At 40.8% G+C, this 17,959-nt stretch overlaps 1 protein-coding gene across 1 annotated transcript in view; it reads left to right on the top strand.

Annotated features, from left to right (window-relative positions):
- Positions 1-17,959, top strand: part of adcy8 (adenylate cyclase 8 (brain)) — a 129,605-nt gene that overhangs the window by 67,697 nt on the left and 43,949 nt on the right. The window contains exons 7-9 of the mRNA XM_031735073.2: positions 492-762; positions 13,427-13,624; positions 17,665-17,765. Coding sequence (XP_031590933.1) covers positions 492-762; positions 13,427-13,624; positions 17,665-17,765 — 570 coding nt within the window. The remainder of the gene's footprint in view (positions 1-491; positions 763-13,426; positions 13,625-17,664; positions 17,766-17,959) is intronic.

Below are 17,959 nucleotides of genomic sequence, written 5' to 3'. Positions count from 1 at the left end.
AGCAACAGAACTCCAATGAGCTGCACTTGATGTGATGGTGGGAAAGAAGATTTCTAATAGGATGAGGCTCAGGGAGGGGCAGCTTCGATTGGCTGGGTGGGTGAGGGGAAAGAGGAGAGAAAATGAATAGAGAGACCACAAATAACACACACAATAAAACACAAAGTACAGGAAGCAGAAGACAAAAACGAGACAAAGCCAGAACTGAATTATGGATTTACATCTAATCAGCAACATGATTACATTGTATCTATGGATACTTCTTTCCCTTTGGGCATGATGTTGTATATATTTATATTTTGCCATTTTTTACCTTTATTGGATAGTAAGTGCAGGCAGTAAGTGGAGAGAGAGAGGGAGAAGATACGAAGCAAAGGACTGTGGGTCAGACTTGAACCCAGACCACTGTGGCCTGTGGTTACCTTCTCACCCACTCAGCTAAAGTGGCACCCAAGATGTTTTAAATATATATGTTTTTTTCTCCATTTCAGGAGGATCCACATCTCGAAGGCAGCTCTGGATTGTTTAAACGGTGACTACGAGGTGGAGGAAGGCCACGGGAAGGACCGCAACGACTTCCTTCGCCGCCACAACATCGAGACGTACCTGATAAAGCAGCCAGAGGAGAGTCTGCTCTCCCTGCCGGAGGACATCATGAAGGAGGCGGCCAGCTCGGCCGACCGTCGAGCCAGCAGCGCTACCTTTAACGAGGCCTCGTGGAGCCCCGAGCTCCCCTTTGACAACATCGTGGGGAAGGAGAACGTAAGTCCCGCCACTGCTTGTAATTCAGGTCATGATGTATGCACTTTATCACCCTGCCAGAGAACGTCTGTCTTTGCAGCAAACTTCTTCTGCAGTGATGATTAAACTGTTATCTTTATTTCTACGTTCGGGGGAGGGGAATGAATTTTATCTGCTCGTTAGCTAATGACATAATGACCCCATTTCTGGGTTCAAATGTTTCCTTATGATGAATGGGAGTCTCGTCTCTTTAATATTCTCCAGTGCTCCTTTTTTTAAAACTGGCCCAAGCCCACAAGACCTATTTAATTGCCATTCTCAGCCTGGTTTCTTCTCAGCCTGGTAAAACCCAGGTGCTGCTAATTAAATGCCCTTAATTAATTGATCATCAGCAAGTGTAAGCGCCTCTATAAAAGCAGTTTGTTGGTCTGGAGCATTCAGGCACGTGCAAACATTATGGCATGAGTGAAAATACTCAGAAAGTTAGATCATACAGTGCTCAGAGAAACTGCAAAACACCCAAGAGCTGCATGTCAGACTGCACAAACCCCAGTTTTTACTGTCTTTTCCTCTCATACAATATTAAATTCATGACAGTACAATTAGAAAAGACTGAACAAATATGGCTTGTTTGGAAGTGGAGACGTTTGGCCATAGCACTTCACACAGTACAGACGGTCAGCGCGGTGCTGCAGGGGTATTGATTTGGGCTTGTTCACTAAAGCTTGGCCCAAAGTGAGTCATGCAACAGGACAATGATCTCAAGCACAGCAGCAATGGCTGAAAAAGAAAATGTTGCGATGGTCCAGCCAAAGTCCGGACCTCAACCAGGACCTGAAGAGATGCTGCAAAGAAGAGTGGGACAGATTTTATCCACAGAAACTGATCATTTGATCAGTTATTATCAATGAAGTTTGTTGATTAAGCTATTTAATCATATGGCGTGGCTAGTTTTTCAGAGGACTGCACGTCATATCAAAACTGTACATAAGCTAAACTTAGAAAAGTTTTCCAGCGATGTTAGATTCAAAGTTAAAGAAGCGACTTTGTAAATCGTTGTTTCATCGATGCCTGAATGCTAAACTTTACTGTAACACCTGTTAGAACAACCACACGCATCTTTTTATTGGAGCTAAATTTGGCCTGTTTTCAATTCTCTGTGCTTGTTTTCTTTGTGGAACTGAAGCATTTGGACCCAGAAATGAGTGAAGATGCCAGACGAAGCAAGTAGATGGGAGGAAATAAACTTCTGTTTCCTTTTTCCTGATGATATTTGGACAACTAGAATACTCTTGGACAGCTTGTTTGCTTTAACTGAGTCTCACTGCAGGATGAAGTTTTTTGTCACGGTGGGCGTTTTTTAATTTATTTATTTGTTTTTGTTTACAGTGCATGGGATCTTCTCAGTTGTTTCGCCTGTTTGTTGGTTGCTTTGTCCTTTTTTGGGGGGGTTTGTTTTCCTGGGAACGAGTGGACAGCTTTCTGCAGAGAAAATGTGTTACTGTGGTAACACATCGCTGCGCGCCAGCCTTCTTTTTATTTTTTATTTTCAGATGACGAGCTTGTGACTGTGTGGCCCATTTTAAACATCCTCCTCATTTCTTCTTCATTTGTCTGCCTGTGACAACAAATCAGCCCCCGGAGGCATCGTGTTTTGTCTAAGACGGCTGAATTTGGAGAGAGTGATTGAAGGTTGAGCTTGTTTCACATTTTCTTTCTTTTTTTTGTTGAACAATGTGGAAGGGAGAGGGAGAAAAACTAACAGCTGATGGATGTTTGTGACAGTTTCAAATGGTGTTCAGAGAGTTTCCTGTCAGGAAATATCTAAACATATGTTAGAAAAATGTCCTTAAAACATCAGACACACGGGCTGATGAATGCATCATCGTTTGTTTTTTTACTGTATCGTTTAATGCAGTTTTCTTTGTGCCGACAGATCCTTTTGCCTCTATAAGGAGCTAACACACCGGTTAGATATACAGTCATAGACTGAGGAAAAGAGAGGCGTGCAACTGCAATGAAGCAACATGATGGAGCTGTAAAGTCTGATTGTTGTGTCTTGTGAACACTGTTGGGCATTTACCTTGCAGTATAAAGCCACCTTGAGGTGACTGTTGTTGTGATTTGTGCTGCTTTAATGAGCCTGAATTGAATTAAAGGCAGGATTACGTGTTGTGTGCTGCCAGTTTCATGGGCGAAGGCGAGGCTGTGTGGTTCGGGTAAATCATGAAGATCTTTTTAAAGGAAACTTCTTAATCTGCTCTTGAGTTGTTGGACTACGTTGCATTTGAAGATGGTATGAGACATTTTTGATGAATTAAATACCAGCGTGACCTGCACTGAAACAGCCACGACCCCGCTCTTATGCTGCTTTAATTGGTGCGACATCATTGGGCTGCCTCTGATGTTGTTTTCTCTTTCTCTCAGTGTTTTGTGCTCTGCAGTGATTTGAATCAGGACCAATTAACCATCAGCTTAACTGATGGTTAAATGAGGTTTTAAAAACACCCCAGATATTTTTTGCTGAATGCATGTGATGTCTATATCCAATAGTACTGATGCTTGAGAGCAGAGATGTCTTTGAAAAGTAAACCTGGAATGCTTCAACGACAGAGTCATAAAGTCTTGTCTTTTAATGACTGACAGACACAACCGACTACACAGCGCTCAGCTGTAAAAGACTAAAGGGGTGTTGTCGTCACCCTGCTGGGTGGGCGGCGTGGACACCCCGGTTTGTGGTTGCTTGAGAACGAGCCAACGTAGGATTTTGAAATTATACCACGGGTACATCTAATAAAAATCTCAGATGAGTCAGAATCTCTGTGACACCAGCAGCATCCTTTGTTTTGTCCTCTTTACAGTTCTGCACACTGGAGTAATATGGGGGGGGGCAACAACTCTCAACAGCCAGTAGAGTCTTCTGCTCATGCATGACTCTTTTTTTATTCTCAGTCGATGCCTCTGTTGTCTGAAAGGGTCGTAATCAGGCCACACTTGTTGATGATCGGCCACAATCTGCCTTAAAGTGGAGATTTCAGATTTTTATATATGATGTGATGGAGAAATGAAAAATTCAGAGCTCTTCTGTGTTGCATTTGAACTTCATGTGAAAGGTAAAGTAAAAGTGGTGATTAGTGAGCATGAACGCAGCACGTTAGTGTCAGCGTCGTGAAACTTGTGTCGAGCTGTTGGGTTTCGTTCTGGCCTTCATCTCGGAGGAGGAGGTGCAGTTACTATGATGTCTCCTTAGCTTTGAAGTTTACATTTTGTTCACATTTCGTATGTATTTTTCTGTGTATTATCACTGTGTAACCACTGCTGACTGAGCTGCTGCCCATCTTTGAAGGCTGAAATATTTAAACTTCATTCAAGTCATTTTATGTCCTCGTCTGTATTTGATCTTTTTCTTTGTTCTTGTAATTGGAAAGGTTTTGTAGAGTTTCCTTGTAAACACATATTATTTAGTTACTTCCAGGCGTCTGATATATCACAGTAAATGAATGTGAGCTTGTTTTGCTGTATTATACCTGACAGTGTGTTAGTGTTGATGTAGCTGAGGGTGCTCGGTCTCTGCAGCAGATTAAACTCTGACCGTTGTCTTACGCATACTTGGACGTATCTGCTGTCCTCCCACAAACAAAGACATGTCATCGTGCATAATGATGGGAGGGGGATTAAGAGTGCATTCTCAGGCCACATTTGCATTCCCAGATTGCTTTGATTGGACGAGCTTTTTGTGTCCAGCGCTGCTGGCCGACACCCAGCACCACAAACATGCCGCTTGGCGAGGACTCGTTGTTCCTCCATCACAAACTGAATGGTGCCTTCCTACAGCTTCTGCTCCAGGCCGTCGAGCTTCACGTTTCATCAGGATAACTGGAGAAGGCGAGCAGTTAGCCAAACAGTTAGCTTAAGATTTCATGTTAAACACATCACCAGGCCATTTCAAAACTCTGCTTGGAGATAATGAGGATTTAATTTAGAGTCGAACTTGAAAAGTTTAAAGGACATTTATAGAAGTAGGCTGTGGATCGTTTGTATCGCATCAGTGTCTGTGTTTTCTCCTTTGTCTCTTTTAGTTTCTTCCTGTTTGACTTCCTGTGTTTTTATTTACTGCAGTTGTTCTCTTCCCTCCCTTGTTATTTGTCTGATTTTCTCTGTGCTTTGTACTCGGAACGTAGTTTTGCTCTATGTCGTCGTTTTCCTTGTTAGAAAATAGACTTCTTTTCCTGTCTTCTTTCTCTCTTCCCAAATGGTCACAGCAGATGGCCCCGCCCCTCCCTGAGCCTGGTTCTGCCAGAGGTTTCTTCCTGTTAAAAGGGAGTTTTTCCTTCCCACTGTCGCCAACGTGCTTGCTCATAGGAGGTCATATGATTGTTGGGTCTACCTTACAATCTAAAGCATCGTGAGGCAACTGTTGTTGTGATTTGGGGCTGTATAAATAAAATTAAATTGAGTTGAATAGACAGATTAAAGTTCCCGTGTGCTTGTCTGGCTGGCTGTGATTGAGTGCACTCAAGAAAGTTAAACACAAACTTGACAATTTCCTTTTGATTTCATGGACGTTCAGGTCATAAATTATACATTACAATTATTATAATACGTACCATTATAAATCATAATATGTATTTAAAAGTCCAGTCACAACAGATTGCAGTATAACACTGTATATTCTACACGTTTTTATAAATACAGTGCTGTTACAACATGCGATGGTAATGCCATATTTTCGCACCTTATGTAAACAGTGAAATGTGTCTGGGCTCTCAGCGTGTGCCAAATGTGCAGAGCTGCAGTTTGATTGTTTCATCTCCTGCAGCTACGAGCTGACAGCAAACTCTGCATCTCCTCCTGTGTATACGAGGCTGAATGCAGCGGGAGTTTATAGCGTCTGATGTAAGCGTGTGTTTGGATGCAGAGGAATGGTTTTTCTGAAAAGTGCCACTTGGTTTTTTTTTCTTCTGGCACAATGAAAGCCTGTTAGAGAAGTCAATTCAAACAGTGGCTCTTTGCATATCAAAGGCTCCTCAGAGGAGTTTCAAAGCATCTCTTTAAAAAAAAAACACTTTTATTTTCTGTTGCTTTGCTTTCCTTGGAGCTCGAGTTCTCACTGCTGGTTTTCTGTGACCCCCGTCCTTCACTCCTATTGGTCTGATTTGGCTGGCACGATACTGGTGCACGCCTGTGTCAGTCAGAGAGGAAATAAAGGGACTGCAATACAACAAGAAGAGTTCAGTTATGTTTTGGCTGCGTCCATTGTTATGACGAGAATATTTGAAGGCCGATAATCGGCGTAAACGTGACTCGCCACCACATGGTCAGTGTTTCTGGAAATTAATCACCTACCTGTCATCTACCTGTCCCGTTAGCTTAGAAGCTCGTTTTTCTTGCGTTAGTAGCCGATATTTAAACAAAAACACTCAGAAATACTCAGCTTATGTTTGACTCTTATGCTAAGATTGAATGGACTGACTTCTCTCGCCTGCAGTAATCTGACTTTATGCTTCTTTTATTCAGCCAGGACGCTGACAGCAGCTTTCACACTGACATGGGCACTAGGAGCTTCCATTAACTGTAAACAGCTGGTTGAAGACATGCAATAACACTTAATAGCAGATGATTCACCGATTTCACAGGCAGCTGACTGAAGCAGCAGGTAACAGCTCTGTGCTGATAACTCTTATAAAAACAGGATTTAGAATCTGCAGCCAACCATTATCTTCCAATTATCCTGTGTTTTATTGCGTAAGACACAGATAGCCACTGAAGAAATGACATCATATCCTGTGTGTCACTGTGATTATGGGAGCTATCGTCCATCCGGGACTGATTGCTATCATGAAACCCAGAAGATTTGTCCCGTGCCCTGAAATCGTACTCGGAGCTCCGTGTGGGCTCTCTGCGCCGACTCAGTGGCTCTGTCTCTACCTCTTTCATGCTTCACTGTGTACCTGCCGGCGCCCGTGATGCACAGTGCCGTCGCAGTGCTTTCGCCTTGAAGGAGCTTGTGCGTTTCCTTAGACGACCCGGTTACTCCGAGTCCCCGCTCTGTGAAATCCAGGCCAGAAAGAAATGGGTTCAGTTTCATGTTTCATTTCAGCTCTGCTCAAGTCTCACGTCTGCATTTGAAATGAAAGGTGGCTCAGCCGACAGGGACGCGCGGCAGCTTGATCTCTTTCTAGACGCTCCTCCCTTGACCTAATTCTCGCTACCTTGTTTGCATGTTCACTTTAAAGGCTCGCCGAAGGCTAGAATCAGTCGGAGTTTGTGTTCAGTGCTGCTGTAGTGATTTAAGTCATGCCAGTTCAACTACAAAGCAGTGTGCAATCAAAAGTCTTAAGACGACATATTCAGCTTCTCCTTATGTTAAGTCATGTATACACTGCAGTGCCGGTAGATGCTCATTAATAAACATGGATCAAAAATGCATATGAGCAAAAACGTCATCATGCTGCTCTAAATGTTCAGGTTTGTTTCCTCTAGTTTCAAAACCACTAAGCTGGTGACAGGAAAGCACCCAGGTCGTGTTATGATGCTCAGCTCGAGGCGTGAAAACTCAGACTTCAATAATCAGCTGGTGATGCAACGATGGCTACATCCATCTTTCATATATACACGATATTTGGCTAGGGCACTTTTGTGGGAAAATCCTCTGCTGATTTATGTCTGCCACTTTAATGTTTTAAATGATATAATACTTTGTGAGAAAGGGCACACCGTCACATCAATACCACAAAACAACAGTGTAAAAGGGAGTTTGAATAAGTACAATGGTCCCTGTTCTGTTGTCATATGTTGGTCTTTGCAGCAGTGTGTTCTGTTACTAATGTGTATACATACATGTAACCCCCACTGGGTTGATACAGCCAAACACTGCTCGACGACTAATCACTGTAGCCAGTCCAAAGACGGGGAATGCCAGATCCAGAAGCAGTTGCCCTTTAGGCTGCAGACTTCCTGAGGGATGTGCATGCCAGGAAAAATCACAGCAACACGGCTCAAAGCCCTGCCCCCTCCCAGTTCTTCTCTCATTAGCTGAAGACCAAGGCTCGCTATCTTTATTGTGGAATGTGAAGTAATAGATTCAGATTTCAATTTAATTCAATTCATTTTTATTTATACAGCACCAAATCACAACAGTCACCTAAAGATGCTTTATATTGTAAGGAAAACCCTACAATAATACATAAAGAGAAAAACACAATGAGCAAGCGCTTTAGCGACAGTGGGAAGGAAAAACTCCCTTTTAACAGGAAGAAACCTCCGGCAGAACCAGGCTCAGGGAGGGGCGGGGCCATCTGCTGCGACCGGTTGGGGTGAGAGAAGGAAGACAGAATAAAAGACACGCTGTGGAAGAGATTAATAACAAGTATGATTCAGTGCAGAGATTTCTGATGTGGATGTTTTCTGCGATACTTGTTTTTTACAGAAGAGGTTTTGTGTTTTGAACGGAGTTTTCTCAGGTAGCAGAGGGTCAGACAGTGGACTGAAATACCAGGAAAACTTGGCAGTACACAGCAAGTCTACCATCACAGATTTTTGTATAAAAAATGATGTAGCTTCATCCAGTTTCTGGAAACACAGGTATGCGTAACAAGAGAAGAAAAGTCTTTTGTGGCTTTGATCTCTTGATGGTGGAAATCCTTGTTTTAAATATTTAAAATGTTCACAGCTTTCCTTTAAACTTCACAGGGATTCATGTTTGAATCCAGATTCTCCTCTGAAGAGAGGAAAAGCTAAGAAACATCCAGCTCCAGGCACTGATGATAAATTAACAGTGTGATGATGAATTTCAGCTCGTATTCGTTTTTTCTGCATAAAGTCAGTGAGTTTCTACCCAGCGTTTTTTTTTTCATGTATTCTGATCAAGCTGACATTTGAGTCTCTCTGGGCTGCATGTGCAAAGATAAAGAGTGGAGTAGTAAAATGTTTTTTTATGCTTGTGAACAGGATGAAAAGAGTTAATCAAGAGAACCTTACCTTTCAAAATAAAACACAACGTTACATTATCAGTGCTGCAGGTTTTCAGCAGTTTTGCATTATTATCATTGGAGCTCATCTCTGTTTCATTTCTTTCTGGCTCCGATGTTTGGAGGTTAAGTGATGAACAAGTGTGCCAAGTGACGGCTTGATGTTTTAGTTAGCAGAGGTGTCAAACAAAAGGCCTGGGGGCCAGAATCAGCCCGGCAAAGTCTCCAGTCTGGCCCACTGGGATGCCATTGGAAAATTTTAAACTTTGGACTTTCACTGGTATTTTCAGATGTTTTACAATCTTTGCTACTGATAAATATAACCCCACCTCAGCTTTAAAAGGCTGACAGACAGCAGGTGGGTTGGTGGGCGGGGCATCCAACTTTGCAAACACAGTAACAAGGACAGGATTTTCAGGTGACCTCATTGTCAAGGTTAAAGGTTAATCTCCAAAAGTTGATTCTGTTCATCTGGACGTAGCGTCCAGATCAACTTTTGGAGATTTACTTTCCTGGATGACTGAGAATGCATCAAGACGTTAAAGGTTAAGTTTTCTGAAACTCTTGTAAACATGATAACCTGAGAAAGGATTTTCAAATTAAAACAGCATGTGATAAATAAAGTCATCCCTGTGCAGCTGTTATGAAGGGGGAAGTATTTAAAGTAAACCCAAACCATTTTTTGTGTCACGCTGTAAACAAAATTTATTTCTGAAGTAAAGTTTGATGTATAAACGTCTGTTTTTTAGCCCCCTGGTACTTGCTGCATGGTCAGCCATCATCCAGGGTCATTTTAGTTTGAAAAAGCACCGATTTAGTCAGATCTGGATTCGTGCAGCTCAGAACAGAAACCACGCTCTAGTCTCTTCCTGTAATGATTTCTATCAGTTTACGGGTCAATAAGCCTTTTTGTTACTTCTGTGCTGCCTTGTTTATGCATTTTATGGCATTTACACCCAAATCACAGTGTGGAAATAAAACACTCCCACACCTGATCTGAGTTTGTGCTTTAAAGCATCACAGTTGACTCTGTCTCTATTTAACAGACGTATGGAGCATGTCGCATTCAGACATATCGTCTGTATATTTTTCCCACATATATGAGCTGAGATTAGTCTGAAATTAACTGATAATAAAGTCTGCATACCATCACCTCACCTGTCTTGGGCCTGGAGTGCATAGCTGATGCTCATCAGCCAGTTTCCTCATTATAATGAAGCCGCTCCAAATATGTTAATCATTTGACACAAAGGCCATGTGTTTTCATTCATATGCAAAAGATGAATTGTTGAACTCAAGTTCAGTTTCAGTTCCGATCTCTTCACTGTGTGCTGAGAGCGAACAGGGCTGAGCTCACAGTCACTGTTCTCCGTTGTGGTTTTTATTATGCAGACAGAACTTTTCCTGATGCTTGTAGTTTGCACCTCATGTCCTCCTACCTGCTAGGTTTAAGTGCAAGCTCTTTTATTTCTGAAAAAATAAATGACATTTCAAGTGACAACTAGAAAAACAGTTCACAATTTGCAGATAACTAAATAGACTGTCACAGTTTCCAAGCTCAAAGGCAGGAACGGTGCCTATGCTTGGGTGACACTCTCGATGTGCCGCTCCACATTAACAGCCTAAAGTGTGCGAGTGAGATAAGTCAAAGGAAACAATGTGAGCTGTGTGGTGGGTCAGAGCCCACTGAAAACAGGAGTTGCACCAACACAATCTTGGCTTTTGCATAGCTGCCCACAACAAAAATCTGAAGGAGATCCAGTGTGCTGTGCAGAGGCACAAGTAAAAGGCGAGGGAACAGGATCTAAAAATAGCAGCAGAACACAAGATACTCCAGAGCTGCACAAGATTCAAGCACATTCGTCATTAAACAGAGGACTTCTCCAGAAACACATCCGAAGCCTGACGCAGTCAGACACGGTCGATAGTTCAGCTACACTTTGACTCTCGGCTGAACCCAGGAAAACACAAATAGGAAGGATTGTCGTCACTGTAATCTGAGGTTTACCTCAATGCAGCCATTTCACCAATAAAGGCATTTCCAGCAAGAACCTCAGACTTTAAAATATAATACATATATATATATATATATATATATATATATATATATATATATATATATATATATATATATATATATATATTACGTTTTATTTATTATTAATTATAATGAATAATTAATAAAAACATTCACTCTGTGGTTGTGAGATGTGAGAATCTTTCATCTGACAGTAAAAAGTGATCTTGCTTCTCATGAATCATGAGGCACTGTCCCATAGACCTCTAAATTGCTTTCATTTATAAGCTCCAGGTAGCTCTGATTGGACTCACATTTGCATGTAATGATGGTCAGAGGAGCCCTGACATGAAACACAGAAGAAGAGGCATCAGCTAATGAAGGTGTTTGTTTGAGAACCTTCATTTAGAGACTGAAAATGAACGTTTAATGATCTCTCTGAGCACGATGGATGTCGCGTGTTAATGTGTTGAATGAAGGGAGATGAGGTGAGACGTTGGGTCGGTCAGAATTGGTGAGACATGTTGAATTTGACTACGTCTCCATCATCATTAATGGCTGCCAGCTCCACAGGTTTCAAACACTTCAAAGGGTAATTTGTAATATGTGGCTACTTTGACTCACGGGTAATGGTGGGTAGCTAATGTCAATGGGCCTGAGAAAATGACTCTGATCCTCATGTGTGACCTTCATCGCTTTTACCTTAAGAGCGAACGTGTCGTCTACGTCAGGATGGGCCGTACAGCGTTTTGTCTTTTGCTCCCAGTTTGCTGAGAAAGAGTCAAAGTGGAGGCTGAGGTCATCGATAGAGACAAAACACCAAAGGACGTGAGGAAGAGGTTAATTTCCTTTTTCCTGCGAGCGATCCTTGATCCTTGTTACAATGACACTCAACAGCTTGTCACTGTAAAGTGCTGCAGTTTTACCCTTGAAGGAGGTAACTTAACTGTAGCCTTGAGTTTGTAACTATTTTTAAACCTCAGGGGCCAATTTATTTTGTACCTTGATGCAAGGATACAAAAATGGCCCTTTTATAATAAAAGGTGCACAGTCTGCAGTGTTATTGTTATTCACACAGACACTGAAAGTGTGTTGATCTTTACAACACTTTTCTAGCCTCACTGAACCTTTATGTGTCTCATATCTAAACAGAGGCTAATTCACATTTTTTAAGTGGATCCTAAAACTAAGGTGTTTGAACTGAAACCCAGAACTGACTTGCTGTGAAGTGATGTTCTGCCAGTGATACAGAGTGAATGTCAGATTGTAATAAATGTGTCCCACATGACTTAAACCAGCGGTCCCCAACCCCCGGCTCACAGACCGGCCGTTTGGTACCGGGCTGCGAGAGTTGAGGCTTGGGTGTGAAATTTATGGTTTTCAGGGTTTTTATCATTTTTATCATTAACTCGGTTTCCCTGGGCCTTTCCCGTTTGTTATGAATAAATCTTCTTTTTTTGGTACCGGTATTGATTTTGATTTTTGGTACTGATTTTATTTTGTTGTGTTTATCCCGACACCTTAAAAGCCGGTCCGTGAAAATATTGTCGGACATAAACCGGTCCGTGGTGCAAAACAGGTTGGGGACCGAGACATTTAAAATTTAGACAAAACTTTGCCGACAAGTATTTTAACACCTTTGGTACATATGTGAAACCTTTTTTGGGCCTTAAAAAGTACACATAGTTGCTTTGAGGTCGGACATTTATGTGCAGGCACATTCACACAGCCTGCATGAAACTCTGTGTTTTACTCCAGTTTCAGCTCTGGTATGGGCATCTATCATGCTAATAGCCTTTAAATGAATAAGTAAATGATTCATCAGTTGTATCTTTTTGGATCTCCATGCTGGTGACCTCATGAAAGTATAATTAAAATAACTGCAGAATAAAACTGGATGTACTGACCTCGGTGTTTCCACATTTGTAGATTTGGCCGTTTTCACAGTCAGACTGAAACGTCTGTAAGCAGAAATGATCTCAACTGAAAACCTTTGGGGAAAAAGCCTTTAATGATTCTAGTACACTTGATTTGCAGAGGATGAAGAGGGTTGCTTTAAAAAGAGAGTTATGGTAGCTTTTGACCTTGGATATATTTTAGTTAAAGGAAGGCCGAGTGAGACGGGAAGCGATGAAGTGGTAAATTAAAACCCGAGGAGACCCTTGTAAAGAAAGAGCCTTGCGCTGTTCAATTACCTTTTATAATAGTGCATATTAATGTCTTGCAGGGTTGTCTGGGGTGAGGGTTTAATGGAGTTTAACTTTGTTTCTGGAAAGTTTTGAAGGTTATAATAATAACAGGTGGAAATAAATGGTTGTGCATTTGCTCCGCTTGTATCCAAACCTTTGTTTTCTGTCCTTCATTTCACGATTTGCCATTTTGATTCTGTTTTCACGTCCCGCACATGAGTTACAGCTTTGTTATAATGCGTGCTTATTTTAAGAGCTTTGTCACCACTAACCCAAGTGCAAAGTGAACCTGCTGCAGGGGTGAATGGAAGATGCATGACTTGCTCTGAAGTGTCGGTCTGATAGCCGATGTTGCATTTTGGTCTTCCCTTTTCTTCCTTTTCCTTAATTTTCTTTTGTGTATGTACTGAATGTAACTGTGTGTCTGTTCTTCTTTTTCATTTGTAACTTGAATGAAACCAAAAGGGGGACAAGCAGGTTCATTCTATGTGCATGTGCTTTCCCTCTAGACTCTGGCTGCCCTAACGAGAAATTCGATAAATCTGCTTCCAAACCATCTCGCACAAGCTTTGCATGTCCACTCTGGTCCTGAGGAAATTAACAAGCGAATAGAGAGCGCCATCGACTTACGGAGTGGCGATAAGTTGAGAAGAGAGCATATCAAGCCTTTCTCACTGATGTTTAAAGACTCCAGCCTGGAAGAGAAGGTAGCTGGGGTTTTAGACAGATAACTGTTTTTTTCTTTCTCTCTCCCTCCTCATATCTTTTCCTAAATGACGACTTTCAGAAGCAAAACAATAACCAGCAATTTTTTATTGTCCCATCATGAGTAAGCTAAAGGCACATGAGGTACGACTGTGGGATTGCAGGAACAAAAAGACCTGACATTTTGTATTTTACTGTCAATTTGAGTCAATTTAAGATTCAACAAATTTTAATGACTTAACAAAAAAAGTTGTGTTTTTTGGGGGGAGGGGATACGATGCACTGCAAAATAGATTTAATGGTCAAGGATTTTCTTTTAGCTAAAGACTTACTCACCTTTGTAGCATATGGACTGAAGTGTGCCACCACAATAATTATTACGGCAGAACGTCGAGTGCAGAAGGAAGGATTTCTATTTTTTAGGCTAAGCCAGACGTTGGCATCGACCTGGTGTTTCTCTGAAAGCTCTGAAATGACGGGACTTTTATTTAGCTTGTGTGAACAATACAAACAGCATTTTGTTGTAAAGCAAAATAAGAAAACAGATGCCACAGAATCTCTCTCAGACATCTAACCAACATCTAACCCCCACTAATGTCATGAACTGCAAATAAAAAAACTCCTTCCTGTAGCAGACAGGTAGTGTTTGGGATTTAGGCTTCAAGTTCATAAGGCTCAGTCACGCTAGAGTAAAAGTAGGAGAAGCAACTTTCTTGCTCACCTCCTCCCTTACATTGGATTTTTTCTCCTCCACTGCCTGTTTGCAATTAGTTTGCAAGTCGACCGCTTTTGATTGCAAGATTGCACAATTCACCTGCCTCCAGACTGACTGTAAATGATCACCCTCTAACTCATAAATGCAGACAGATGTACAGTTGTCAGTCTGCATCTCCTTGCAACAGGGAACACAACTTAACTAGTTGCCAACTGTTCCACTTACACACCTTGGTTGTCGAGGCTGTCGAGGCCTGGTGCCATTTTGCAGTTAAACTGCTGTCCTGTGGCAGCAATGTCGCTATTTATGGAGGAATTTATGAACTTAACTGAACTCACTTCATCTTATTGTAAGTTTATTGACAGCTTTGAAGTTAGGATAGAATAGAATAGAATAATCCTTTCATTGTCCCACAAGGGGAAATGTGGTTGTAACAGCAGTTGCTTTAAAGGCAGCAACTGATTGCAGTGGAAGTTGTTGCAGACCTGCTTTTATCTTCAAAGCAGCCACTGCAAGTTCGTTGCACATGGTCACAGTCGTTTTGATTGTGTCATGGTCCCCAAACACTGTTTTGCCTCGTGTGGTTGTAGCATTAGGAAATGTGTTGCATATAGAGCTGGGTGTCTGATAAGTATATATCCTGTAGGAGCATATGCTGGGATGGTGGAGGGGTTCAAACTGCAGGCAGTGTCGCAAGGTAGCAGCAGAAGTGACATGTCAAAATTTTCAGCTTAAAACTGGGAGGATATGTTTGGCTCGTAAATGACTTTAAAATCAGTCAATAATTAATGCATTTGAGTTATTCCGTTATTATCCATAATTATGCAATTTAAATGAAAGAAAGTGAAATGAAATTCTTCTAATTAAATGTATTTTAGGATTCCTCTCAGGTTTATATGTTCAAACAAAACAGGTTAAAAATATACAACGATTAATTATTATTCTGTTGGCACACTTCACACTCCATAATAACAACACAATCAACTACATCTCTAACATTACAGACTAACTCAGCATGGCATTAATATCTTCTGTGAGTTAATGTAACTATTATTCTCGCACATCAAACACGTGTAACTGCAAATCTGATGACAGATGTGAGATTTTTTTCTTCTCCAAGCTTCGAAGCTGGATGAAACATGATGTTTGCAAACACCTGGAGTCCAGTTTCCACCTTCAGTTTACTCATGACCAAACGTCCATGCCGTGGACCCATTACCCTTTTACAGTCCTGTGGAAAAAGTTGACAACATATTCAACTCTTTTTTTTCTTTTTCTTTTTTTTTTTTAACAGGAGCACACTGCATTCACTAAAGGAAAACAGCATGACAGGAAAAAATAAGTTTTTTCTCAAAATCCTGACTTCCATATCCCATAACTGCAGCTGAACGTGTCATAATGATGAGATGTTTGAAATATTTATTTCTGTTAAATGTACTATATGTAATACTAGAGGGTCTACATTAGGATTTATTATTATAAAATTTTATTTCTTGTTACTTTTTTAATCATCTGTGGTATGTCGTTTAATGTCGATATTGTGTTAGAAACTACACAAAAAATTATTTACACTTCTATATAAGCAGTAGTGTCAATAGTCAAAATAACCTTTGATGAATTATTCTGCATCATACCTTACCATTTAGCAGTTTGTGATTTTATTAATCTGAAAACAAATTTAAAGACATTTAAAAAGAGGTTTTGTGTTTTATTTTGTCTTTAAAAGAAACAAACTCAAATACAAACATCTAACCGGGGTTAAACACAGCTGCCAGTTTTCATTGCTGTTATCATGAGATATGGAAGTTGGAAAATGTGTTTTCCCCCTTTTTCTTTAGTGAATGCAGTGAACTTCTGAAGCTTTTAGTCTCTTTTTACCCTATTTACCCACTTTGACCTTTAAGTTGACTTTCGTTTTGCTCCTCCCTCTTCACATTTGTGTTTCCCCTTGAATCTTACATTAAAAACTTTTTCCAATAATCTATTATTATTATTACTATTATTATTATTATTATTATTATTATTTTGTTGCCCTCTTAACCTCTTTAGTAAATGTGCAGTGATTTGCTGTTGGCCTCCCTCATCTTTTTTTGCCAAAGTTGTGACAAAACGTGAAGCATCCTCTTGCTAATTTCCCAGCACCCTTTGAGAAAGAGACAGAGCGAGGACGGGGCAGCGGGGGTTACAGGGTGGGAAGTTTTCAGTGAAACGATTCAGGGCAGTTTGGTCAGACGGGTGACTCAGGTCAAGTTATGTTCGTGTAACTCGACAGAAGCCACAGGATCAGAAAATTAAAATGTGTTAAATAAAGACTTTAAATATTTTTAAAGTACATATTTAGAAACAGTAAAATATTTAGAAGCAATAATAAATATAGCTATCTGATGAGACAGTGAATACTACTCTTATGATTGTGCACTTAGTAAGCTAATTAGCAGTTATCTCAAAGACCAGGAGTAGGAGTAGGCTAGCATGGTGCTAGGCTAGTGCTAGCTTAGTGCTAGCTTGGTGCTCTTCAAAATTAAAAGATATCATACTAGTGTTATGAGTAATTGTTATGATTAAAACAGTCAACTAGTGTTTCAATATCTCACTTTGTGTACTTGTTAAACAGGCTAGCATATCTTTTCCTGTTTTAGTATAGCAGCTAAGCTAGTCTCCTTATTTAAGAGAACAGGTCATTTTACCAAACATTTGGAAAATTCTTGAACCTTTGGTCAGGTCTGAAGGTTTCTTCACAGCTCTGGATTATTTACATTGATTGCTAGCATAACTATACCAGGTTTCAGAATATAAAAATTAGAAAGTAAGTCTATTAGTTTTTAAGAATACTGTAAAATATAGAGAAAAAAGCAGGAGAAAGACAAAAAGGTTGAGGCTTTTAGAAATCCTTATTAGAGTTTTTAATATTGGTTGAGTTGTTAGCATTGATACTTGAGGACTAGAAAGACATTTGAAAGAAAAAGTGAATTATTCCTACTCTAAATATAGTAACCATTTGAAGTCCCACCTGAGTTTTAGCTTTGCAGTCTGCTTATTTTGACACGGCGTGCATCGTTTTCGTCTCTGACTCTGCTAAAAGCTAACAGCTAGCATTGTGCTTGTGAGCTTCGCACCTTCCCCAGGACCCCACAGCTAACCCACCAGCTCCTGTCTCTCTCTAACGCTTGTGTTTGAACCGTGGCATGCATCTGTGGCAGTGCACTGGCGTGTTTGAGTTGCATTTTGATGTCTTCTCTGTTTGTCTGAAAACTTGTTTCTCCGTCTTCCCCTCACCTGCTCCTCCTCCTCCGTCTTCTTTCTCTTTTTCTTCTCTTCGCTGTGCAGTATTCACAGATGAGGGACGAGGTTTTCAAATCCAACCTGGTGTGCGCCTTCATTGTGCTCATCTTCATCACAACCATCCAAAGCCTGCTACCCTCTGCCAGGTAAGAGAGCAGATATTCAATAAAATTATCATTTCAAAATGCACAATCTCTTAATTCTGCATGTGTAGCATTGTATAACTGCTTTTGCATTGCCGGTGTAAAATAAGAACCTCCCTGACCCTCTTGGTTGCGTCTAAGACACTGGGGACTCATTTTTATGTGGGTTTAGCACCAAAATCCAATGGATACACTGT

This window comes from Oreochromis aureus, linkage group 18 (genome assembly GCF_013358895.1).
Source record: "Oreochromis aureus strain Israel breed Guangdong linkage group 18, ZZ_aureus, whole genome shotgun sequence".
Taxonomy (NCBI): domain Eukaryota; kingdom Metazoa; phylum Chordata; class Actinopteri; order Cichliformes; family Cichlidae; genus Oreochromis; species Oreochromis aureus.
Note: the sequence above shows the minus strand (reverse complement) of the source record. Positions and strands in the feature narration are given on the sequence as shown.